Source organism: Hemicordylus capensis, chromosome 5, assembly GCF_027244095.1.
Source record: "Hemicordylus capensis ecotype Gifberg chromosome 5, rHemCap1.1.pri, whole genome shotgun sequence".
NCBI classification, from domain to species: Eukaryota; Metazoa; Chordata; class Lepidosauria; order Squamata; family Cordylidae; genus Hemicordylus; species Hemicordylus capensis.
In genome coordinates, this window is record NC_069661.1 from 3,668,420 (window position 1) to 3,686,655 (window position 18,236).

General features: G+C 50.4%; 1 protein-coding gene across 2 annotated transcripts in view; it reads right to left on the reverse strand.

The window, feature by feature from the left end:
• SPEF1 (sperm flagellar 1) overlaps window positions 1–18,004 on the reverse strand; it is a 28,705-nt gene extending 10,701 nt beyond the window's left edge. Inside the window, exons 1-6 of one of the 2 annotated variants that reach the window (XM_053258216.1) lie at window positions 17,685–18,004; window positions 14,306–14,417; window positions 9,720–9,876; window positions 7,283–7,345; window positions 2,612–2,660; window positions 1,676–1,742 (exon numbers count right to left, since the gene is read on the reverse strand). In XM_053258216.1, the coding sequence (XP_053114191.1) occupies window positions 1,676–1,742; window positions 2,612–2,660; window positions 7,283–7,345; window positions 9,720–9,876; window positions 14,306–14,417; window positions 17,685–17,826 (590 nt within the window). In that variant the 5' untranslated portion in view covers window positions 17,827–18,004. The remainder of the gene's footprint in view (window positions 1–1,675; window positions 1,743–2,611; window positions 2,661–7,282; window positions 7,346–9,719; window positions 9,877–14,305; window positions 14,418–17,684) is intronic. The other variant, XM_053258217.1, reaches the window with a different exon arrangement.
• Between the last annotated feature and the right edge of the window lie 232 nt (window positions 18,005–18,236).

Sequence of the window (18,236 nt, forward strand, 5' to 3'; positions counted from 1 at the left end):
GTTTTAGCACATTAATTGTGACATTAAAAATTATTAATATTAGGTGAGGGGAGAGGGATGCTTCCAGTAGGCTCCAGTCCATGGGCGGGGGGCATCTGGTCTCAAGCAGCCCAAGAGTTCTTCATGGCTCCTGCTGCTGCTGCATATTCCTACTGGGGGGGTGGGGGGCGCAGCAAAAAAAAGTCCTTGCAGGCTGGATCCGGCCCCCAGGTCTTAGGTCATGCAGGCCTGTTCTACCCTGATGTCGATCACGTGAACTGCCTTCTGGTCTGGTATTTGGGGTCCATAGCAGCCATGAAGATATTCCTGTCCTGCCTTTTCATAAATGCTCCAGGTGCCTTACAAGCATACGATGAACATTTGCAATGCCATTGGCCCATGGGAAGGTGGGAGATATTCTGATCTTCTAAGCCTCTTGTTTGGGACTCTCCAGGCCTGGCTGTGACCTCCTTGCCGTCCTGCTCCTGCCAGATCATGAACCCAGAAGGTGCCGAGCAAGATGGGATGTTGCTCCGCTAAAGCCCAGGGGGCTCAAAGACACACTGGCTGACATTTGCAAAGTAAGGTGCTGGGGGTTTCGAACCCGGGACTTTGGCAGTGAGGCTCAGCTGCCTGACCCTCTGTGCCACTGTGGCCCGTAGAGCCTGGCCTGCTCTGTGCTGCACTGCAGCGCCCTCACTGCAACTGGCCTCAGGGGGGTACTGCAGCTCCCGATTCAGCCAGGAGCAGTGGCACAAGGGAATGCATCAGGCCCTGCAGAGCGCCAGACTCGGGCCTGTCTGGCTGTCCAAACCGGGCCAGGAGAGGCAACGAGGCTGGAAGCACAAGCTCTGAACGGGAGCTCCTGAAGCAGCAGGAAGCTGGTCCCAACGGAGGGCTTAGCTAGCCAGTGAGAGTGCCGCCCCTTCCTGGATCCTTAGACCAGAGGAGGCTCCCAAGCTGGCCTCCCCTTCCTCCCAAGTAGGCTCACTGGGAGGGAGGCCCTGAGCAGCCAGGAAAGCACCCCGCCTGTGGAGCGGCAGCTCTGCAGTGGCATTCGGTGGCAAGAGGGGGGCTTTGGAGGAAGAGGACGGAGCCCTGCTGGGGGTACCAGGTCTGCAGGGCTCCGGTGCTCTTCTGCAGGGGCAGCCAGCGCCAGCTGCTCCAGCCCTGAGGGTTTGGTGGAGGGGGGGAGGGTTTAACCAGGGTGGGCCCCAGCTCCTCCTCTGATGGAGTCTCCTCCAGGTCGGTGTCTGGATGAACCTGGAAACCGACCAGCCCCTTCATCAGGCACAGGCGGAGCCAGGAGCAGCTCATCCCAATAAGCTGGGCCTCTCCTGCCGTCAGCTCCGTTTGCTCCTCTCTCTCCCATCCCGCCTGGCCCCAGCCTTAAAGAGGGCCGTGCTGCTGCCTGCAGGCTGGCCATTGGTCAGGGAGCAGGTGAACTGCACCGCTCTACTTGACCAGTGGCCAGCCTGCAGGCAATGCAGCTCCAGGCGGGGTAGGATGGAAGAGAGAGGAGCCGAGAGGCAGCTAGGCCTCCGTTGGCACCCACCCCACCCCTGGCTATCAGGACAAGCCACTCATGGACTGAGCTGTCCTCAGGCTACCCATCTCTGCTCAACTGCCTGGACGGCCTTGACTCGCCTCCAGGCTGCCAGGCCTTATCCAGGCTGCCAGGAAATAAATGGCTTACCTGTCCAGTCCAGGGGAGTCCTGGTTGTAGACCCCTGTGTGGTTGTGTTTGGGCTTTGAAGAGGGGCCTGTAAGATGCCAAAAAAGAAGGGGGGAGAGATGGCACAATGGAAGTGGCATGTTAAAATGCCCCCAGAACAAAGCTGCCCGCCAAAACAAAGCCAGAACCCCCTCCGGACTCAGGGGCCCCCCAAACCCCCTGCAGCGTGTCGGCATCCCAGAACTGGACATAGGATCCCAGGTGAGCTCTGACTAGTGCAGAATAAGGGGGAAATATCACTTCCACAGTCTTGGAAACTGTGGTTCCAGTCATGTGGAATCACATTAGCCATTTCTGCAGCTGCATCACCCTGCTGGCTCATGTTCAGCTTGGGATCAGTTGTAATCATAAGAACATAAGAAAAGCCCTGCTGGATCAGGCCCATCCTGAGATCCTTTTTGCATGTCCTGCTACAAAATATATGCAGCTTCTCTTTTGCACACATGCTCAACCTGCATTCATGATAGCTCCAATTACCCATTCAGTTTTGTCTTGGCAAGATCACCATGGCGTGATTTCACAGTTTCATGGACGGCTGTTTCTTCCTATTACTTTTCCATGTGCCCAGGTCTGAGATTTTCCCTGGCAGAACTTTTAACTTTTTACAAAGCTCCAAGATCTGGAGAAGCTCAGATTACATCATGAAATATGTGTGTGTGTGTGTGTGTGTGTGTGTGTGTGTGTGTGTGTGTGTGTACACAGAATCCAAAGCATGGGGGACCTTCTATTGTGTCTCCATGCTGGGCATGACAAGACAACCAACTGGGGACTGGAGTGGAGAAGTGGATTGGCCGGAGGAACTGGAGCCCTGCAGAATATCCAGGAGACGAGTGCTAAAGATGGGGGCAATTCATGTTCAAAAGATGGGGGCAATTCACACATCCCAACGGGTCCTACCTGTATCCAGATAGTTGCTCTCTTCCAGGGCTGCACGCATTCCCAGCTCCTGGGTCAAGAAGCAGAGAAGGAGACATGTTTACATCCCAGCATTTAGGGCTCCCCTGCTGTCTCCATCCATCCATCCATGCAGAGCAGCTTCACTGGAACGGCCCCCTTCCCCTGGCAGTCACTTTCCCATGAAGCCTCTGCTCCCAGCTGGGACCAGTGGCCAGAGTGCTGCCATGTTGCTTCGGAAGATGCATGCACAGCGATGGCCAGGCAGGAGAAGTGCTGAGGCAGCAGCAAGCGGAAAGCAGCAGCAGCAGCGGCGGCAGAAAGAGCTTCACTGGGCAGGCTACCTGTTGCGGAAGGGGGCAACGCAAAAGCTGCTGGGACCATCGAGGCTGTTGTGGAGGGAGGAAAGTCCCCCGGACTTTCTGGGGCTTGGCTGTATGGATTCCCCTGCAGCAGAAATCTACACACACACACTAACAACACACATCCCTTTGCCAAGGGTACTTGAAGCCACCATCAATGCCAAAGCTACCTTCAGTAGCAGCTCATCCTAAGGAGCCGGGCGGGGGGTGGGGAGGTTGCTCCTCTCTCATCCTGCCCTGCCTAGAGCTGTGCTGCCTACAGGCTGGCCACTCATCAGGTACAGCTGCCCCCCGGGCTCCTTAAGTTGAGCCGCTCCTGGCTACCTGTATGGAATCTGGGAAGAGGGAGATGGCCAAGGGCTCTCTGCCGGGTTCAGCTGGGGTGAAAGGAGTCTCTGGCTGACATTACTTGCAAGGGAGGGTGGGCCTTGATCTGGCTCTTCTTCTCTCATACAATAAGCCAGATTACATGAGAACATAAGAACAGCCCTGCTGGATCAGGCCCAAGGAGGCCTCTCTAGTCCAGCCTCCTGTTTCACACAGTGGCCCACCAGATGCCTCTGGGGAGCCCACAGGCAAGAAGTATGTGCATGCCCTCTCTCCTGCTGTTGCTCCCCTGCCACTGGTATTAAGAGACATCGTGCCTCTGAGGTTGGAGGTAGCCCACAGGCTAGTAGCCATTGATAGACCTGTCCTCCATGAATCTGCCTAAGGCCCTCAGGGGAGGAAACCTGGTCATCTGCAAAGGAGGAAACCTGGTCTTGCGGTAGCAAGGAGAAGAGAGCTGGTCTTGTGGTAGCAAGCATGACTTGTCCCCTTAGCTAAGCAGGGTCCACCCTGGTTGCATATGAATGGGAGACTTGATGTGTGAGTACTGGGAGATACTCCCCTCAGGGGATGGAGCCACTCTGGGAAGAGCAGAAGGTTCCCAGTCCCCTCCCTGGCAGCATCTCCAACGAGATAGGGCTGGGAGAGAGACTCCTGCCTGCAACCTTGGAGAAGCCGCTGCCAGTCTGGGTAGACACTACTGAGCTAGATAGACCAAGGGTCTGACTCAGTATATGGCAGCTTCCTATGTTCCTAACCTCAGTGAGCTGAATGCACAGGCTGTCTACAGGATTGCAGCCTTAGTCTCTTGGGTGCCAACATCACACATGGCCTTTGTGCTGCGACAGACTAAGTGGGAGATTATGGGTGCATGAGCCTTCACTCAAGTGACTGCAGCCACAAATGACGGCTTCTGTGTGCAAAAGCGCTGCCACAGACTGAACACCACGGACAGAGCTTCCAAACCAGCTGAAATGCCCTTTATGGGAGGTTCTTCATATGTTCAGCAGCAAGTCATGGAGCGATGTGTTATACAGACATGATTCAGCCCTAACCTGGAAATGCCCCAAGGAAGGAGGTCCCAGAGCATCTTCTAGAGAGCTTACTCCATTGATAAATCACTTGTAGAGGCAGGACATCCATTACGCAGACCTGCCTCCTCATAAATGATCCTCACCTGAGAAGGGACCTCACAGTTTCTCCTCCTCCTCCTCCTCCTCCTCCTCCTCCTCTTCCTCCTCCTCCTCCTTGCCATCTCTTAACATTTTGGAAGAGCGTCAATGAGCCTCCTGCCCTATAACATCTCTCCATCATGCTCCAGCTGCATCTCCAGTGACAGCAAGGCTTCAGAGGGGACTCACAACAGCAGGGATTAAACCTTTGGGGAATACAAGGACCTTTAAAAGCAAGCCGGAGGCCTGCCTGCCAAGCGTCATTCTTCCCTTTGAAGTATTCTGACCTGCTGCATGTTGCTCGATTTCCAGAGGAGATCATGAAATGCTGTTCTCTCTTCTGGTTGAGATTCTGCTCAATATTGTTTTAAAATGTCAACGTATCCCCTCTTCTCCCAATCTTATCTCCTTTGCCAAACATTTTCAGATACTGCCCACAAGGTAAACCTGTGTTGCTTTTAAGGAAGCCCTGAACCCATCTAGTGGTCAAAGGTCAGCAGGTTACTACTAGCCTCATGGCTTAGAAGATAACATTTCGGCATGTATGGGCAGTTCCTTCTAATGGAAGGAACCTTTTGTTCACCCTTTTTGTTTACCCAGGCCTTTTAAATTTGGGTTTTTTAATTCAGCTTTCCAGATTTTATCTAATTTTCAACTAATTTTAAAACTGAGTTTTTCATGCTGCTTTGTATTGTATTTGGTATTGTATTTTCACTTTTTTTTTAGTCTGTTATGATTTAATGTGTTATGTGTTTTTATTGCATGTATTAATCCTCTGTTATGAGCCGCCCAGAGAACAATTTGTAATGGGGTGGCTAACAAATCAAGTTTATTGTTATTATTTATTCTTATTTATGGGTTAGGCCCTGGGTGGCAGGCCTCTTGTTCAGAACACAGCTTGGTGTTGTGGGCTAGGTGCTAGAGCCCCAAAGTCCTCCATGGGGCCTTGGAATCCTGGCACTGGCATGTAGCACTGGGGCCTTTTGCCCCAGGCCTGGCTGGCTAGCTAGCTTGCCCCTCCTTTACCTGCTCGAAGCATCCCAGGGGCATGTGATTTCAGCACTCAGGACAGCTCCAAGCCCCTACCTGTGGGCTTGTCCAGGGCAAGGCTCCTGCTGCTTTAAGTGCTCTGGCAGTGAGTAACATCCAGCCTATGCCAGGGATTCTCAACGTGGGGTCCCCAGATGTTCTGGGACTACAACTCCCATCTTCCACAGCCACAATAGCCTTCAGCCATTCAGCACTGCAACATGGGATGGAGGAAGTCGCCCCTGCTTCTGAAAGGCCCTGTCCCAGTGGAATGATGGCATCACCATCCCCAGTCTTTGTTCCCAACAGACTGATTAAGAGCATCAGGAGGGAGCAGAAAAGGGCGGCACACCTTTGGCCCTCCCTCTGCTTCTGGACTGCAGCTCCCATCAACCCCAGCCACAGTGGTCAGTAGTCAAGGATGACGGGAGCTGCAGGCCAACATCTGCCGGAGGGCCCAAGTTGTGCTGCCCTGGATCCGAAGGCCAGACAAAGGGAGCTTCATCTAGTCCTGCTTCCCACAATGAACAGGCTGATGCCTCCTGGAAGCTGAGGAGCATGAAGGCAAGAGCCCTCCCCGTTGTGTGTTCCCAGCAACTGGCATTCAGAGGTAGACTTCCTCTGAACATGGAGGTTCTGTATGACTAATAGCCAGTGATGGACCCCTCCTCCTCCATAAGTTTTGACGAATTTGACTCTATTTTAAGAGAACGTCTTCTTCGCCATGAGCCCCACCCCCTGTTAAGATCATTTGGAGAGGTTCGTCTGTGGCTGCCACCAACACGTCTGGTGGCTACTCGGGAATGGGTCTTCTCTGTTGCTGCCCCTGGACTTTGGAATGCACTCCCTGTTGAAATAAGAGGCTCCCCATCTCTGGCAACTTTTTAAAAGGCACTGAAGACACGTTTATTTACCCAGGCTTTTAATTAGATTTATGGTTTTAATATTTTTAATATTTGGTTTTAAGTGTTTTTAATCTTTTAAATGATTTTGTTAATTGATTTAATATTTTAAATTATTTTAATTGTAAACCACCCAGAGATGCAAGTTTTGGGCGGTATAGAAATATTATAAATGAATGAATGAATAAATGAATGAATAACGCCCTTAAAAGCCATCTAAGCTAGTGGCCATCAACACATATTGTGGCAGGGAATTCCATACCGTATGAATAAGCACTTCTGCTCCTGCTCCTGCCCTACACACAAACACACACGCACACACCTCACAATATTTCATGAGTCCTTAACATTTCTCTCCAGCAAAATCTGGCAATATAGAAAGAAGTCAACTCAAATTGGGGTGGGGGTGGAGAGAGCATTCAGCACATGGCTCAGTGACTAGCCTGCATGCAAATGAGGATGCGTGTGTAAATGGTGCACACAGGAAGCGGCCTCAGTTGGGCCATCAGTCCATGTAGCTCAGTGTTGTCTACACTGGCTGGCAGCAGCTCTCAGTCAGCAATCAGTTCCAAAGGGAGGTCTTTCTCAGCCCCCTCTGAAGGTGCTGCCAGGGACTGGAGCTGGGAGGTACAGCCCCATCGGTACGATATCCTGAGCTTTGGAGATCCTACATTACTTGCTGGCAAATGAGAAACGCCCAGGAGATCACGGCAGGGTTTGGGAATAAAGGAGAGCCCCTTTCGAGGAGGGCTGCTTGTGAACATGATGAGCAGCCCCCGGCAGTGCTAACCCAGCCAGCCAGCCTCGTGGCTGCGACTCTAGAAGCAGAGCAAGCAGAGCTCCCAAGCAGGCCACAGAGCAGAGGCTGCCAAAGGCGGAGACCTGGGGCTTTGGAGTCGGGAAGGAGCAGAGGCTGCAGCAGTCCACAGGGGCTGGTGGACGGCCCTGGAAAGAAGCAAAAGGGAGAGGCAGGGAGGTGTGAAAAGGTCCAGCCGCTCCGGCCCAGTCTGTGGGGTTGCTTTTTTACTTTTTCTTTTAAGGGAGAATGTGACTCGGACGCTTCCCCAGCCCACACTCATTTCTGGTTTCCCAGCCATTTCCACAGCACACTGGAGACAGGTGGCCCCGACAGTGATCAGAGCAACCCTCTGGGAATGGGGACCACCACCCCATCATCACCAACCCATCAGCTTTTGCTCATTTGCACCAGTGGCCTAGTTCTCACTGAGGTGGCCAACCTGGGCCTGAGCTACAGCACTGCGGATTGCAAGTGGGGACTCAGGTAACGGAATACCCTCCCGTATAAAGATCTCCCTCCATGCAGAACTCTGTCTAGACCAGGGATTCGCAACGTTAGGTCCCCAGATCTTCAACTCCCATAATACCCAACCAAAGGCACTGGGGCTGGGGATTATGGGAGTTGAAGTCCAATAATATATGGGGACCCAACATTGAGAATCCCTGCTCTAGACTACAGGAAGAAGTGTTCTGCCTTCTCCCTGACATCTTCTATGTACACAGATTTTTCTTCTTCTTCATAGAAGAGCATCCCATCATTTGGGTGGACGTGGTGCCTTCCAGAGTCAGGCTGACTACTGCAGGGAAATCTGGACCTACATTTGCTCAGCATGTCTGCTTACGATATCCTGGACTAGTCCTGGTTTAACAGTCTGCAGTGTTTCCAGCCCTTCCTTTTCCTGCTAAGACAGGGGCTTCCAAACGTGGTTTCCCAGACTCTGTGTTGGACTACATTATCCTTCAGCCACTGTGGCAGGGGATGATGGGAGTTGCAGTCCAGCAGCCTCTAGGCATCCAAGTTCGAGAACCACCACCCCCCGCCCCGCCCCACTAAGAGAAATACTTGAGACCAGAATGGCCGACTGTCTCTCCCTTGCCTCCAAATCTATCTGACTTTCCACTGATTTTGAGAGTGTGGCACAGCCACTGACATGTCACCACAACAGCGGCCATATCAGTCCTGTATTCATGTTCTGACTGTTGCGTGCACAGAACTGCAGCCTGAATCTTGACGGCAGTGCCTGGGAGGGCTTGGGCCTGGAGAGCTGGACAGAAAGAGTTTAAATATGGTCAACCCCTCCTGTATTCTACCAAAGAAAACCACAGGGCTCTGTGGGTGCCAGGAGTCGAAATCGACTGGACGGCACACTCTACCTTTACACACAGTAAGAGAAATCTTCTTTCCACAGCAGCTCAGGAAGCTAGCACTAGCGCCCTCTGATGCCTCCCAGCAAAACAGCAGAGCAGCTGGGTTCTCGCTGTACACTGTCAACTCAGTGGCTTTGTCTTCTGTAGCTCCCGTGGGCACCCGGCCGGCACCCAGCTCTAAAGTGGCCAAAAGGTCACCTGATGGGAACCGCTTCATGGCAGCAGTTGTTCACTTGATACGATACATCGTTCTGGCAACTCTCAGCATATCACGGAGAACACTGCCCATTGGAAAACCACGGGAACAAATAGGCACGCTCTTCTTCTAGCAGGCTTCTGCTGAGCTCCATCCCTTCTGGGCTCATTGGCCCCTGCTGGCCTTGGCTACCCATACACCCTTCTGGGCCAGCTGTATCTTTTCGCCCAGGCCAGACTTTCACTTGGTGGCTTTTGGTTCTGACCCTCTTCATTTCACTTTCATTCCAGTTTCAGTCTCTAAACAGTCACTCAGTGTCCCTATTTCTGCCTTTCCAGGGTGACACAAAATGGTGCTAACAATGACAAGAAGAAGCAATGTCAGGATCAACACCCTTTGGCTATCCATTTCCAAGAGGGAAAAGAAAAACATTTATCAAAGAAAATAAACGCATAGCTGTCTGCTATGTGTTATCGATTTCCAGTGCAGAATTTGGATTCTTTAGTGGCCACAGAGCAGGCTTTCCCAAGCATGGGTCCCCAGACATTGGACTACAACTCCCATCATCCCACAACGGCCTTTTCTACCAAGGCTGTGTTATACCAAAAGCCCAAACTGCAGCTGGTAGCTTGAGAGTTGCACTGGCAGCTTTACGAGGCTAGAACTCAAGAGCCCAGCAAAGCCGTTAGCAAAGAGTCCCCCTTGCGCAGAGACAAAGGGCTACCCCACTCAGTTCCTCAGTTTGTCAAAGGGGGATGATGACAGTGCCCTGGTGCACCGGCTGCTTGTAAGGCAGCAAACAGAAGCACAGTTACTCATCCCAACGCTACTTGTCCCATAGATGTATGGGGCAAGATGACCCATACATCTAAATAGAGGAAAAAGCTGAAGATTTTAGGATTTGCTCCATAAACCTGTTGGGGGCTTTGTATCTGCTGCCTCCCAGCTTCTACTGACCTGATAGGAATTTGAGGACATCTTGACCTGCTTCTGCTTCTCCTCAATTTTCTGCCGCAGCGGGAGAAGCACCAGCTCCACCACCCCAGGTGTGCACTGGGCAACCTTCCGGACCACGTCTTCTGGGATGGAGAAGTTCAGCTTGTTCAGTACTTTTCTGCAGAAGAAGCATCACGAAATAGGACTCTGCTCTCTGAGGCAAATAAGTAAGACCTACTCACACTGCTGCTGCTGTGAGCTGCTGCTCACACTGAACTCTAAGGTGTCTTGATTTGGGCACATCTAGGGGCTGTAGAGTTACCAGCTTGAAGGATCTCAGCTCGTAGGAGATGGGAGAAACCTCTTCCTAAGACCTTGGAGAGCCGCTGCCAGTCACTGGCACAGAGGGACCAAGGGTCTGACTCAGTATTATTAAGAATAGTTATATAGGGCTTTTCAACCACCACCACAACAAAAGGTTCACAAAGCATCTTGCAAAGCAAAAGGGTTAAGAAGATGGCTCCCTGCCTCAAAGGGCCTCACAGTCTAAAAAGAAAGACAAAGGAGACACTAGAGACAGCCACTTGGAGGGATGCTATCCTGGGTTGAGCACAGGGTGTCAACCCGTGTTCCCTCTAAAAGGGATTCCCAGATGTTGTTGACTACAACTCCTAGAATCCCCAGCTGCAATGGCTTTTGCTTGTGGATTCTGGGAGTTGTAGCCAACAACATCTGGGAATCCCTGTTAGAGGGAACACTGGTGCCAACAGAAGGAAAGTCTGAAGAACAACTCCTCACCTAGACTGTTGGTTTAACCATTTTTAACAAACACTTTTGCAGGGGAGAAAAATATGTTTTGGACAGAGCAATAAAGTGAGAGGGGGACTCCTCAAATGCTTTGCGTGGGGGATCTATGCACTTGGATGAACAGCGACAGCTGCATCCCCCCCTCTAAATGTAAGAGAGCCATTGCTTTAAACAGTGAGTCTTGGCCCACTTAGCAGGGAAAATGGATTCCCTGAGTCTGAGGGGCTCACAATATAAAAAGAATTGCAAGGGGGAGACACCAGCAACAGCCACTGGAAAGACACCATGCTGGGACTGGGAAGAGGCTTTTGCTTCCCCCCCCCACGCTAAATATAAGAGAGGGTTACCACTTCAAAAGGTGGCTTTTGGCTCAGTGAGCAGGAGTGGTTTCTAAACTGTGTGTGCCACAAGAAGGTCTGAAAATGGTTCCCTGTCCTGAAAGAGCTCGCCATCTAAAAAGAAACACAAGGGTGTTTCACAAGGCAACAGCCATTGGGCAGGACACTATCAGCAGCGATGAAGAGGGCGGTTGCTCTCCCCCACTATACAGAAGAGAGACAACACTCCAAGCGGTGCCTTTTTGACCAGTGAGAAGGGAGTCTCCTATGCACCTTTGCAGGCAAGGCAGGAAACATACAGCATTCCATGTACTTTTCCTATATATCAGGAGTTTTCAAACTTGGGCCGCCAGATGTTGTTGAAGTACAGCTCCCATGGAAGCCATTGTGGCTGCGGATGATGGGAATTGTAGTCCAACAACATTTGAGGACTCAAAGTTGAGAACCCTTGGTATATACTTTCCTGGCATGGTTTTTTATTCTGTGCTTTGACTCCTGAGAGTAAATCAATATATACCTGCCTGAAGGGCTGAAGTGAAATTTTGAAGGTATTAAAGAATTCAGTGCCCAGCTGTGCTCAGTTTTGCAACGAAATGTGTTAAAATCTATAGGGTGGGTGAAGTCAATTGGGTGACTTCAATTACCCACACATGGACTGGGTAAATTCACAGTCAGGTCATGACAAAGAGGTCAAATTTCTAGATACACTGAATGACTGTGCCCTAGAACAGATGGTCTTGGAACCAACCAGAGAGAAGGCGACCTTGGACTTAAACCTGAGTGGCACCCAGGACCTGGTGTGTGATGTCAGTGTCATGGAACCTTTAGGGAACAGTGACCATAGTGCAATCAAATTCAGCATACATGTGGGGAGAGAATCAGCAAGCAAGTCTAACACAGACACTTTGAATTTCAGAAGAGGAAATATCTCCAAAATGAGGATTATGGTGAAAAGGAAGCTGAAAGGGAAAAACAGGAGAGTCACTTTACTCCAGAATGCATGGAGTTTACTCAAAACCACAATACTAGAAGCCCAGTTAGACTGTATACCCAAAAGGAGGAAAGGTACTACTAAGTCCAGGAGGATGCCAGCATGGCTAATAGGTAAAGTCAAGGGAAGAAGACTTTCTTCAAAATTGGAAGGCCTGTCCAAATGAAGAGAACAGAAAGGAACATCAACTCTGGCAAAAGAAATGCAAGGTGAAAAGAGAGTTTGAGGAACATCTAGCTAAAAGCATCAAGGTGAATAACAAAAACTTCCTTAAATACATCAGATGCAGGAAACCTGCCAGAGAGGCAGTTGGACCGTTAGACAATGAGGGAGTGAAAGGGATTATTAAGGAGGATATGGAGGTTGCAGAGAAGCTGAATGAACTCTTTGCGTCTGTCTTCACGGCAGAGGATACTGAGTATATACCTGTTCCTGAACCAGGCTTTTCGGGGATGAAGGCTAAAGAACTGAGTCAGATAGACTCAGAGTGCCAGCATGGTGTAGTGGTAAGAGTGCTGGACTAGGACCAGGGAGACCCAAGTTCAAATCCCCATTCAGCCATGATACTAGCTGGGTGACCCTAGGCCAGTCACTTCTCTCTCAGCCTAACCTATTTCACAGGGATGTTGTGAGAAAAAACTTAAGTATCTAGTACACCGCTCTGGGCCCCTTGGAGGAAGAGCGGGATATAAAATGTAAATAATAATATTATTATTAATAATAATAATAATAACAACAACAACAACAACAATAATAGAAGAGATGATGTTCTAAACTGTCTGGAAAAAGTGAAAACAAGCAAATCGCCAGGGCCAGATGGCATCAATCCAAGAGTCCTCAAACAACTCAAATGTGAAATTGCCAACCTCCTTGCTAAAATATATAAATCCCTACAATAAGGCTCGGTACCGGAGGACTGGAAGTAGCAAATGTAACACCGATTTTCAAAAAGGGATCCAGGGGTGATCCTGGAAATTCCAGGCTGCTTAGCATAATGTCCGTTCCAGGCAAATTGATGGAAAGCATCCTCAAGGATAAAATTTTAAAGCACATAGAAAAACAGGCCCTGCTGGGAGTGAGCCAGCAGCATGGCTTCTGCAAAGGTAAATCTTGCTTCACCAACCTTTTGGAGTTCTTTGAGAGTGTCAACAAATGTGTGGATCAAGGTGATCCAGTGGACATAGGATACCTGGACTTCCAAAGGCTTTTGACAAATTTCCTCATCAAAGACTCCTGAGGAAACTTAGCAGTCAAGGGATAAGGGGACAAGTATATGTGTGGATTGCTAACTGGTTGAAGGGCAGGAAACAGAGGGTAGGGATAAATGGAGAGTTTTCACAATGGAGGGAAGTAAGAAGTGGGGTCCCCCAGGGATCTGTACTAGGACTGGTGATTTTCAATTTATTCATAAATGATATACAAGTAGGGGTAAGCAGTGAGGTGGCCAAATTTGCAGATGATACCAAACTTCTTTGGGTAGTGAAATCCAAAACGGATTGTGAGCAGCTCCAAAAGGATCTCTCCAAACTGGGGGAGTGGGCAACAAAATAGCAAATGCAGTTCAGTGTTGTCAAGTGTAAAGTGATGCACATTGGGGCAAAGCACCCAACATCAAGCATATGTTGATGGGATCTGTGCTGTCAGTGACTGACCAGGAGAGGGATCTTGGGGTCGTGGTGGACAGCTCGTTGAAAATGTCGGCTCAAGGTGCAGCAGCTGTGAAAAAGGCCAATTCCATGCTAGGGATCACTAGGAAGGGGACTGAAAATACAATGGCTAACATTATAATGCCCTTATACAAAACTATCAAAGTCTACTAGTCAGAGGGCTATAGGCCACCTCCAGCCTCAAAGGCAGGATGCCTCTGAGTATCAGTTGCAGGGGAGTAACAGCAGGAGAGATAGCATGCCCTCAACTCCTGCCTGTGGCTTCCTGCAGCATCTGGTGGGCCACTGCGTGAAACAGGATGCTGGACTCGATGGGCTGCCTTGGGCCTGATGCAGCAGGACTGTTCTTATGTTCTTATAGAGATGTCCTCTGGAGGATATGTGTTTTGAAATAAAAATGCAAACACCAACTTTACTATAGTACTACTACCATGAATATTCATATACCTCTTCTCAACAAAAGTTCCCAAAGTGGCTTACATAGAGAAATAAAAATAAATAAATAAAATGGCTCCCTGTCCCTCAAAGCGGTCACAATCTAAAAAAGAAATGTAAGACAGAAACCAGCCACAGCCACTGGAGCGATGCTGTGATGGGGGTGGATAGGGTCAGTTGCTCTCCCCCTGCTCAATAAAGAGGATCCAAATATCTGTCTGCAGTTCACATAAGAACTCCCCCCCCCCTGCAACTGATGTATAATGCTGGCCACAAAATGTGACCATGAATGTTCCCTTTTAAAATGTCTAACCACTAATTCTACAGCCATGCGTTCAAACTTCAGAATCCGTTTCCAGGGAAACTAACCTGTTCAGATGCCCCCAGTTCGAGAGCTTCTGCTGGGTAGAATTAGCTGGCGCATAGTTGTGCATTTCCACCATTTTTGGAAAGTAAAACTTCACCACTTCGGCCACCAAAACTGAATGGAAAATAAAAGGAAGAAGTGGAAGCAGGGGCAAAAACAGGAGGTGTCTCCCAACATATGGGGTATTACCCCCCCCCACTCCTCCCCTAGTTCCCCCACAAATTCTCCTCTATTTCACCCACAAGGTCTTCACATGGACTTAATCCACCATGCTTTGATTCTTCTCCAGTCAGAGCAGAACCCAGATCCCTACACTCACAGCTTAGTGGTGGTACAGCACATGGTTTGCATGCAAAAGGTCTCAAATTCAGTCCCCAGCATTTCCACGTGAAAGGATCTCGGGAAACACGGCTGCTGGGAAAGACCCTAGCGAGGTGCTGCCAGTTGGAGTGGGACAGGTGGAGCAACGTTCTGGCTTGGGATAAGAAGATCCTCAGAATATGGACTTCCTGGCATAGCTGCTGCTTCCACACCAGGCCAAGCATGCATGAAGAGTTCTGCCCCTGTGATTCAGCTCCTTGGCCATGGCACACAGGTGATGGAACTCCAGCCAGGCACTGCTTATGTCCTCTGTTAACATGCCAGGCAGCTCAACCTCATGGACAGAAATATTTATTACACATGTTCAGATGGGCAGGGGAACAAGCATGGGTTTGTATTAGTTAAATTGCGGCCTGCCTTAAACTAGACATGACCCTTCCACTCCTTATAAACATGTGATTCTGTCATTTGCATTTGGTTCTCAACAGGGCTTCTCAACCTTGGGTCCCCAGATGGTGAGCCCTTTGGGGACAGGGAGCCATTTTATTATTTCTCTATGTAAATCACTTTGGAAACTTTTGTTGAAAAGCGGTCTATAAATATTTGTTGTGGTGGTGGTGGTTGTTGGACTCAACTCCCCTCATCCCCAGCTACAATGGCTGAAGGCCTTTCTTGCTTTCTGTTTATTTAACATATTTGTATACCACCCAAAACTTACATCTCTGGGCGGTTTACAGTAAAACAATACAAATTATAACAGAATAAAAAAGTTAACACATTATGGGAGTTGTTGACCAACAATATCTGTGGACCCAAAGTTGAGAATCCCTGGTTTATAGAATAATAGGGCTGGAAGGCTCACAGAAGCAAGGGAGGAAAGGCAGAGTTGGGGAGTTCAGCAGATACGTGCTAAATTGTCAGAGGAGGAGACATTCCTGAGTAGGTTGCCTTTGAGCAACTTTGATCCACTTGTGGAACTCTCTGCCACAGGATGTGGTGACAGCCGACAACCTGGATGGCTTTAAGAGGGGTTTGGATGACTTCATGGAGGAGAGGTCTATCAATGGCTACTAGTCGGAGGGCTGTGGGCCACCTCCAGCCTCGGGGGCGGGGTGCCTCTGAGTACCAGTTGCGGGGGAGTAATGGCAGGAGAGAGGGCACGCCCTCAACTCCTGTCTGAGGCTTCCAGCGGCATCTGGTGGGCCACTGTGCGAAACAGGATGCTGGACTAGATGGGCCTTGGGCCTGATCCAGCAGGGCTGTTCTTATGTTCTTGAGTCACACTGCTTATTTACTGGCTCATTGTACCAGACTCAGAGCCTGTCCCATCTCTGGGGCTTGGGGTAGGTCACCGCATACAAATTGTTCCATTGATCCCTTGCTACAAAAGGCCATTCTGAATACAAACGCTTTACATAGCTACATTTTTCATTGAGAGTAAGCCAAAGACCAACACAGTCTCTCTCTGAACAGAAGACGCTGACTTATCGCAAGTCAGGCCCTTAGTTCAGTGGATCCCAATCTTGTGCCCCAGTTGTTGCTGGACTACACCTCCCATCATACCCAGCCACAGCCATTGTGGCTGGGGACGATGGGAGTTGTAGTCCAACAATAACTGGGGACACAAGGTTGGAACCCTGGCCGTAGTCCATCTAACATAGACTTTCTGCTCTGCTTTCCAGCAACTTTCAGGGCCTCAGGCCTGAGGGTCCTTTCTCAGCCCTGCTACTTGAGGCCCTTTAACTGTAAAGGCCAGAACTTGAACCTGGGGCCTTCTGAAGCCACAGCAGGTACTCATGTTTTATTCCACTTGCAAATATTATGTATAGCCAAAATGAAAACAAAAACAAACTACGTAGCAAAGGTTGCATTGAGTGTCCAGCTGCAGCAGGGAGACCTGAGTGTGTGTGTGTGTGTATGTGTGTGCATGGCTTACGCCATTTGTTTGAGTAAAGATGGGCTTACATTTTCATCCATTCTCACCAGTTGCAAGAGAGAAACAGCAGCAGAGAGGGCAAGCCCTCAACTCCTGCCTGTGGCTTCCAGTGGCATCTGGTGGGCCACTGTGAGAAACAGGATGCTGGACTAGATGGGCTTTGGGCCTGATCCAGCAGTGCTGTTCTTATGTTCTAAAAAGCATGGCAGTTCCAAGTTAAGATTCCCTTCTTAACTTCCACGTCATAGAAGCCATAGAAGCTGTAAAGACTTTGTACAGTCTTGTACAGCATGCTAGCTTCAGAAATGAGGCTCCATGTGCCCATACTTTGCCTGGTGTCAGCCAGGACAGGTTTCCAGGACTGAAACAGCCTACTGAATCTATTGCAGATTATGTTGGGACTGCAGGCAAATAGGTTGCCTTTTGGGGTAGCACTGTGCCTTGTAGAGAAGCACCAGGCAGAAATTCATCAGGGGCATCTCTAGAAAATGATTGGGGAAGCTGCATCTATTGAAAGTCTGCCTGGATGCATCCCTACCCATCCCAATGTCCAGCTTTATTGAACGACCGCCAGTTGTAGGATTATGAGAGAGGGGAATAAAACTTCTTTCTATCCAGTTTCCCCACACCATGCAGAACGGAACTTTATAAGCCTCTCCCAGGTCAATGATGATGATGATAGCAACATGATGATGATGATGATGACAACAGTGGGAAGCCTTTTGGCAGTGAGCATGCATTGTCCCCTTTGCTAAGCAGGGTCCACCCTGGTTTGCATTTGAAGGGGAGCCTCCTTGTGTGAGCACTGCAAGATATTCCCTTTAAGGGATGGGGCTGCTCTGGGAAGAGCACCTGCCTGCCAAAAGTCCCAAGTTCCTCCCTGGCAACATCTCCAAGAGAGGGCTGAGAGAGACTCCTCCTGCCTGCAACCTTGGAGAAGCTGCTGCCAGTCTGGGTAGACAAATCTGACTCCATATTCCTATGTTCCTATGCTAAAGACACACATCCTCTGCCCAAAGTCATCCCTCCAAGTGCCAGGAGATATTTCACATATAAATGTGTGCGCGCGCGCACACGTGTTTATATACACACGTGTTTATACACACACACGCCCCCAACCCCACCTCCATCGCTGAAGTCCCGGGCGATGTTCCTCTTGGGGCGGGAGAGGGGGATGGCGTCCACCCAGGTGTACAGCTCGTTGAGGCTCTCCTCGTCCAGCTCCCCGGCGTGGTAGACCCCGCTGGCGGCGGCGGCGGCGGCCATGCCCCTAGGCGTCCTCCCGCGGCCGGACTGGCTGCCGCGCTACTGCTCCCTTCTGCTGGCCAGCAGGGCTGGGGGCGGCCATATTGTTTGCCCTTGCCGCCATGGCAACAGCCACCGCCGGACCAGGAGGAGCGCTCTCCGGAGGCGCGGCGGGATGCTCCGCCCTCCTAGCAACAGCAGCAGCAGCCACAACAACTGGGTTGCTAGGTGACCTGGGGCGCTTAGCAACGCTTGGCAACAGGGGCCCAGAGGCCCTGAAAACAGGCTGGTCGCCCGGCTCAGAGGCAACCCCAGGAGAGCCCAGCTGCCGCCGCTGGCTCTGGCTCTGGCTCAACCGCTGCTGGCAGCATCTCCAGAGAGGGCTGGCACTGGGAAAGACCCCTGCCTGAAACTCCGGACAGCCGCTGCCA